The 8,062-nt window shown below is 41.6% G+C and overlaps 1 protein-coding gene across 1 annotated transcript; it reads right to left on the reverse strand.

Moving 5' to 3' along the window:
• Nucleotides 1-2,228: 2,228 nt before the first annotated feature.
• Nucleotides 2,229-3,860, reverse strand: LOC110257881 (heat shock transcription factor, Y-linked-like). The gene is made up of 2 exons (XM_021080881.1): nt 3,348-3,860; nt 2,229-2,924 (listed from the first exon to the last, which is right to left on the reverse strand). Exons 1-2 carry the CDS (start codon nt 3,858-3,860, stop codon nt 2,229-2,231), a joined length of 1,209 nt encoding a protein of 402 aa, XP_020936540.1.
• Between the last annotated feature and the right edge of the window lie 4,202 nt (nt 3,861-8,062).

Below are 8,062 nucleotides of genomic sequence, written 5' to 3' on the forward strand. Positions count from 1 at the left end.
ATAACCTAGATCAGTTTGAGGATTTTAGAGAAAATGACACCCACATTTTTTTTCTACTACTTTTTTTTTGTAGATGTTTCACTGATGAACTACCACCCTGTGGTGACAGTGATGCAATCTCTGATGATGTCATGTGGACATTGTTGTTGCACTTATGGTGTAAATTATGGTCATGGTTCCTGGATAAGATAAAATATGTTATCGTTTGGAGTGTGAAATGTACTTTTTAAGTAATTGTATACCTTTTTCTTTTTTGTCTTTTGAGGGCCACCCCTGTGGCATATGGGCAATCCCAGTCAGGGTCAAAGCAGAGCTCTGTCTGCTGCCTTACATTGCCGTAGCAATGCTGGGACTGAGCCACATCTTTAACTCACATCACAGCTCATGGCAACTCTGGGGCTTTAAACCACAGAGCGAGGGCAGGGGGTGAAGCTGCTTCCTCAGGGACACTAGTTAGGTGTGTTAACCTCTTTGCCATCATGGGAACTCAATGGAATTTATTGATTTATTTTTTCTTTGCAATGAAGACAATCGTGTCAACTAATATCCAAGTTCCATTTGAAGTAACAGATAGACTATAATGCAGCTGAGAAAACACTACGTAAATACTATGTATTTTCCCTTTCCAAATTGACTTTTATTTGCCCCTTTTTCCACACCCTCATAATTGAGACCCCCATTCAATACAACTTGGACTATTTCAGAAATCTCTTGGCAGCTATTCTCTATTTCCTTAGTTCCATTTTCCTTTTTGAAACAGTTACAGCTAGGGGACATGTCAAATGCTCCTCTCTAATTATCAAGCATTTCAAATATTAAAAAACGGCAAAATAATCTGCCATTGAAAACAATTAAAACGACAAAAGGACAACCTGCAATGGGAGACAATTATTTCAGATGATGCAACTAATAAGGGCTCAATCTCTAAAATCTACAACCAACCTATACACCTCAACAACAAAACAGCCAATTACTCAGTGGGAACATGGGAAAGAGACCTGCATAGACATTTCTCCAAAGAGAATATACAGAGGGCCAACAAGCACATAAAGAAATTCTCAACATCACTGTTTATTAGAGAAATGCAAATCTACACTACTATGAGGAATCACTTCACACTGGACAGAATGGCCGACATTAACAAGTCCACACATGAGAAAAGGCTAGAGAGGGTATGGAGAAAAGAAAACTCTCTTACACTGTGGGAGGAGTGTAAATTGTTACAACCGCTATGGAAACACTTCAGAAAACTAAATATAGAACTAGCATGTCACGCAGCAATCCCACTCTTGGGCATAAACCTGGGGGGAAAAAAAAATTCCATGAAAACTTTATGTGCGCGTATATGTCCAATGCAGCACTATTCACAAGAGGAAAGACATGGAAATAACCTAAATGACCATTGGAAAGAATGGATTAAGGGATGTTGTATATATACACAAGGCAACACCACTCAGCCATAAGAAAAGAACAGAATAATGCCATTTGCATGGCTGGAACTGGAGACTCTCCTACTAAGTAAGCCAGAAGGAGGAAGGCAAGCACAATATGACATCACTTATGTGTGGAATGTGATATATGGCACAACTGAAACTTTCCACAGGAAAGACACCCATGGATTTGGACAACAGGGTTTTGGTTGCCAAGGGGGAGGGTGCAGGATTGTGATGGACTGGGATTCAGGGGTTGAAAATGCAAACTATTGCATGTGGAGCGGGTATGCAATGAGGTCATGCTGTATAGCAATGGGATCTATCTGTAGTCACTTTTGATGCAGCATAATGTGAAACAAAGGATATGTATGTGTGTGGGTGAGGGTCTTGGGTGGGTGGGTGTGGGACTGGGCCAATTTGTGGCACAGTATGAAAGTGATAGAACACAGTAAACAAGCTATGATGGAAAAATCATTTTAGACAAAGAAATGCAGCATCCCTTTACCCTTAACTGTGTCCAAAATAAAAAAAAAATGTAATTGTAATATATACATGTAAGGAAAACCTGACCCACTTGCTGTAGAGTGGGAAAATAATAAAAAAAAGAAAAAGAAAAAAAGAATCGGAAAAATTAAAGAAAGAGATCCAGGTGAATAAGAAAAAAAAGAAGATGAAACTATGAAGATGAACATATAAGTTTATTGCTGAAATAAGAGAATTGCAGGAATTTGGTGACATTTGCCAGCATAAATTTTCATCTTCACTCTCCTGCATAACCTATAGTCCTTTGATAGGTCAGTGGTAATTAGGGTGATGTTCCGATACGGAGGAGGACTGAGGATTTGGCCTTGAAAGCGAGGCAGCAGATGTGTCAGTGGCCATTGGCGTTAGGAACCATGGTTGGGCTGCTGCTTGGGGGTTAGACACAGGGCCCTCAGTTGGTGATATATTCTGGTATCTGGTTGGCAAAGGAGAAGGCTCCACCCTCAGTCCAAAATAACCACTTGGGAAGTTAGAAATAAGGTGGTACTGAGAAATGGAAGTGGTAGTTGTAATGAAATTCACGATGTGGCCACTTGCTGGAGAGTAGCTGCTTTGTGAGTGCATGTGAAACGTGGTCAACTGACTAAAAATAGCATGTTGAGCCATGACAATTTGTCCTGGTGGCCTGACTGATGGTGATGATGGAGAAGAAAGACCACTTCTAGTTGGGGTAGTTGTATTAGAAATTCTCTGGCTCATAGAAGGCCATCTTATTAAAGGCACATTTAGGTTTGTAGAGGCTGAAAATGCATCTTCTCCACGAGTTTCTGCAGCCACATCAGAATTATGGTTATCCACATCACCCCCTGTTCTAGAGCGCTTCTTGCTGCAGCCTTGAAGTAGAGAAGCCGATACTGGAGAAGCATTTTTCACCCTGACTCTTCTTTTCATCCTCACCAACAGATGGGGACAGCCTCGTTTAAAATTTGGATTATGGTAGAACTGCAGCTAAAACCAAAAGAGAAAGGTATTTAGTGACCTTTTAAACAAAGATACGAGGACAAAGAATCCATACAAATCTGACTTGTTTCATCACACAGAGTTAATGTCAGGAAATAATACTCATCTATTACTAACATTTTCAAAAATTTATGTAGTGGGAACAGGCAATTATGGTCCTTAAATAAAAATGCCTGGTGCATTTACAGTAACAGTATGAGGTTCAGGGGCTTGTATTGGGTGAGGTTCATCGAGAAGGCTCCAGGTGGCTAGGAAATTTCTCTATCACCCCAAATATTTTATGACCAAGTGGCCTTCAATTTAAAAGCGTAGCAGTACTTCATCCCACTTTCAAGGTCTAATATGACCCTATATGTATGAACATATTTGCAGATGTCCCTCTGTAAATAGTAACTGGACATTTCATAATACCTTGTTCCAAGCAGAGACTTCATTATCTTCTGCCAGAATGTTGGCTAGTGAGGCAGGTCTTTGAAAATTCCTTCGCAATTTAGTAAATCCATAAAGGTTAAGCTGTCGAACTAAGCTTTTCATACTCTCAGTTTCAAATATTCTGAACGGACCCTTTCTCTCCAGAACTTCTTTCTTGAAGCGTTCTTCATTAATCACGATCGAGGTTCCATTTTCATCCCACCAAATGGACTTAAATCGATCACTTTCAACAATTTCCCAAAGTTTTCTGGGAAAGGGCAGAGGAGGAAAATCATTATCTCCATCTGGTTCAGAGGCACACAATGTGTGGCATGGCTCTTTCATCAGGGAGCCCTCAGACAAAGCCTGGAAAGCTTTTTCTTCAATCTGAGACCTCAAGTCCAAGTCCCCAGTGATTGAGTTATCACACCATGGAGATGTAATGGAGGATTCTGAACCAGTTGATTCATCTTTAGGAGAAACACCTTGAATTTCTGTAGGAGCATGTGCCATCTCAGATTTGTTTCTCTTCAGCTACTTTTCTCACCTGCATGGCTTTGGAACTCTGCAGTTTTAAATGCTGCTTTGGTAAGCCTACACAGATAAACTATCCAATCCATCACAATGGTTGCCAGCCTGAGTAGCTGTGACATCACAAGACTCTAGTCTCCTAGCAATCTGAGCATCACCTTCAGTCAGGGTTTACTTCTCTATGAAATTAGCCCAGTTAATATAAAATATGAGCTCCGTACTTGAACAGTAACCCAAAGAGAGAAAAAAAAATGAGATCAGCAAATGAGACCCCACTCCAATGGAATCTTTTTAATAAAAAAATCACATAAATAAATAAATCCATTTCATCCCTGAAGTAAACGCAAGTTCTCTCTTGTGCACATATGCACTTGTGCCTGTCATGTAAGGCCTTGTAAATGGAAGAAAAAAAAAAAAAAAAACAACGGCAAAGTGAAACAAAAGCTATGCAGCTCTTGAGAGTGTATAACTAGAATCTGTGCAGTATTTATATTCAGAAAAACATAGCCAGTGTTCTCTGGTGGCTAGCTTGTTACAAAAGTGTTCTGATCTCTGCCGTGCTATGGGTTCAATCCCTGGCCTGGGAACTTCTGCATGCCCCAGGTACAGTCCAAAAAATAAAAAGACAAAAAGAAAAGAAAAAAAGAAACAAATACACAATCAAAAACAAAACAAAACAAAACAAACCATGACCTTTATCACTAACCAAGACATGGAAGGGCCCTGGGCACCAAGCAAAATATCTATAGCCATAGAGACAAAAAAAAGATTGATGGTTGCTTGTGTTAGGAGAGGAAATGTGGGGAAGTACCATCCAAAGGGTATGAGATTTCCTTGTGGATTGATACAATGTGGACTGAGGAATTGATGGGTGCACCACATTCTGAAGATTATATATGCCCTTGAACTGAATACTCTAAAACTTATCCCATAATGTTGTCACATTGTTAAAAACTGACAGTGATCTGGTATCACTGATTTTATTATATCGAGTTTTCTGTGTATCCTACGCAAGTAGTCTGTGTGTTAAACAATATTCCAAACATTTTCCGTTAGGTTGCTGAGGGAGGAATGCACAAGGCCAAATAGTGCACAAGAGGAATTTATTAGGGTCTCTGAGGGGGCTGGGCAGAGCCCACGATGGCATCAGCCTTGACTGCAAGGAGGTGTTAGGCTTATAAAGCATCTGTGGTGGGAGTCTGTGGTTGGAGTCCATGGTGGGACCTTGCGGCAGGGAAAATGGAGAAGAAAGGGAAGGTCAAGGGAGGTGTAGGGACTCAAGTCCCATGACAGAGCACAGTTAATCCATGTAGGCAGTTAGTCTGTGCAGGCAGTTGCTTCCCACAGGTCCTCGTTTCTTGCTGCCCAACTTGCACATCCACATTCTGGGAGGGGTGTCCACAGCAAGTCTCTCAGGTGAGCAGCAATAGTTGGGGTGTATGGCGGTCTGTCTCCATCCTCCTGGGCTCCTCTCATTCAAGCCTTCCATTATATGGGATAGGGATGAATGTCTACTCTTCTCTATCTGCTTCCTGCTGGCCTGGGGTGAGGAGTACTTGTGGATGGACATGGTATATGCTACCATAGAGGATGGGAAGAAAGGAAAAATAAGATTAAACATGGGTTGACACCAGTATTGTTGAAGGAGGAGTGTAGTTTCATCTGAGTAGGTTTTAACACGTGATGTGGTATTAACACGTAAATCACAGGAGCTATTGGTCATAAAACATGTTGTCTCCTTTCTGTTGCTATAGGAGAAGACCGTGAAAATATAAGGTTGTCGCTGCCAGCTGATGCTGCTTTGAGAACAGCTGGTGTCATCACGTCTGACAGGGCACATAAACCCTACGTTCTTGGCAATACAAAGGCTTGCCTGAAATTACTTCGATAAGATTTCCTAGTCTTCCATGGATGTCTGACCCACAGCTACTCCATTCTGCCTTTTCTCCCTATTGGCCCATGCAGTTGCCATGGTCAATGATCTCTGTATTTCTAGATGAGAGAAGATGCAAGAATTTGGGCCCATAGAGATCCTCACCTGAAATCGGTCTGAAGGCCTGTGCCTCACCGCTGCTCACCTCCCTGAGCTCTGCTCAGCAGGTGCTGCAGGTCAACAGCTGCTGTGCCTCAAGTTTTCCTGCACGGAGAGCCTCTAGGCAAGTGCTAACTTGAGGTCACAGTTGGCCATACTCCCCCATGGTCGGACATTTGACCATAGTTTGGGGAGGCATTTCATGACCATTTCATCTCACAGTGCCAGCAATGAACATTGCTAGGTCTGGCAATGATGTCACAGATAGGCCATTAAATGTGCTAGTCCTGGACAAAGCCATACTAGGAGTAGCCAAAAGTCTCTGGACCACCCATCTTCCTCGTCTATTATGGTCCAGGAAAATATTCCCTCTTGATGCATGTTCCCATATCTAGAGAACACTGATCTCATATGGAACTATATATCATTTTCAGTGACTCAGTTACACTTCTGGAAATGCAAGAGACAGCAATTTTGTGGACACAGTGAATAAAACATAAACCTAGAGACTCTCATGCTGAGAGAAGGAAGTCAGAAAGAGAAAAACAAAGACCACATGATAACACTTATATCTGGTGTCTATTTTAGAGCACAAGTGAAGCTTTCCACAGAAGAGAAAAACATGGATTTTGAGAATAGACTTGTGGTTTCCAGTGGGAGGGGGACTGGGACAGATTGGGATTGAGTGGGAGCTTGGAGTTCATTGAGGCAGTCTCTTGCCTTCGGAATGGATAAGCAGTGAGATCCTGCTGTGTAGCCCTGGGAACTATGTCTCCTCACTTGTGATGGAGCAAATAATATAAACATGTCTATGGACCTGGCTCACCATGCTGTGCAGTAGAAAATATAACAATATATTGGTGGCAATAAAAACAAATTAACCTATTCTGATAAGGAGTGGAAAAATATAAGAAAATATTTGTGGTCTCTTAAAAATTATGTGGAAAGCAGTATTCATAAAGTCCTAAATGAAAATTGAAAAGCTTCACGCAAAACAGCCCTGTTTTATCGCTGTTCAGCTGGATTAGTCCGTTCCTTCTCTTTAAAGGAAATTTCATTCTGGCTTGTCCACTCAGTTGTATTTCCCAGTGTTCTTAGGCTGGTTATCCCTTGACAGTTTAAACATTCCCATCACAAGGGAGCCGTTAAATTTCGATTAATGTAGCCCAGGAGAGTTATGTCACTTGGCTAAAGTCTTACATGCTGATTGAGCTTGAGTAACAGTTGAAGGAAACATAATTGTGCCCTTGTGAGAGCAGGTATTAGTTGGCCAGGTGAGGGGATCACACCTAGGAACATCACTGAGAAGAGCCTTGGAGAGGAGAAACCCACCAAGGTAGATGAGAAGGTCAACAAATGACCATGTGGTCATGGGGGGGGCAATCTTGGGATAGTGGTGTCCTTCTGATGGTGACTTCTTTTTGTCCAGGCATTGGTGTTTTTGTTATTAGGGCCTTGTTTTAGGGTGAGTTTGATGTCAGTAGTTCTCTCTGTAGACCTGTGCAATGTGGATGTCCTTCTTAAGAGGGAAATAGAGATTTTAAGAGTTATTTTATTCACTTTGCTTGTGCATATGGTACTTAAGTATTCCTGACAAGAGACCTTCCATCTAGGCTGGAGACAACCCTTTAAATGATACTTTCCCAGAATGTATAACCCCCTGGTTATCGTGGGGCATCAGATATTCTCCCAGAGACAGATTGCAGCACTCAGCTTCCCATGCTGAGACTATGTTCTTAGTACCCCCCTTAAACATTGAAATATTGTAACACAGCCTCAAAGAACTATTTGGGAAGTGAGTTTTAGAAAGTGAACCCTAACCTCAAAACACAGAACTAGAGTATGAGTCACAAGATTGTCTCTAAAATGATCCTCATTTTCACCAGATATTGTCAACCCAAAACTGTAGAAGGAATACCCCAAATGGAGAACATATTTTCAAAGCATTTCTTTTCATTAATGGGTTTTCTGGGGAGCCAGGAAGAACCAAGCTGCCTCTTGGATTTCCCACAGTCATGGCTCTTGAATTCACAGCTGTTGCTTACCTATCTTCCCTCCTCTGATTTAGGGGCACACTTTTCCCATGCTGCAAGGTCATCAGGTTGGCAAATGTCTGAGAAGGAGGGAGTAAGTTGTGAGCTATATCTTTATA

The sequence above is a fragment of the Sus scrofa genome, chromosome Y, assembly GCF_054392235.1.
Source record: "Sus scrofa isolate SSC_HxYL_T2T_F1_AM1 chromosome Y, Sscrofa_HxYL_maternal_Yorkshire_Landrace_v2.0, whole genome shotgun sequence".
Classification (NCBI taxonomy): Eukaryota; Metazoa; Chordata; class Mammalia; order Artiodactyla; family Suidae; genus Sus; species Sus scrofa.

Excerpts from the sequence above, each read along its gene's own strand:
- LOC110257881 (XM_021080881.1), bottom strand. The coding sequence starts at position 3,860 with ATGGCACATGCTCCTACAGAAATTCAAGGTGTTTCTCCTAAAGATGAA. Across the intron at positions 2,925-3,347 it reads AAGTCTCTGCTTGGAACAAG|CTGCAGTTCTACCATAATCC; the intron begins GTATTATGAAAT and ends TTTTGGTTTTAG.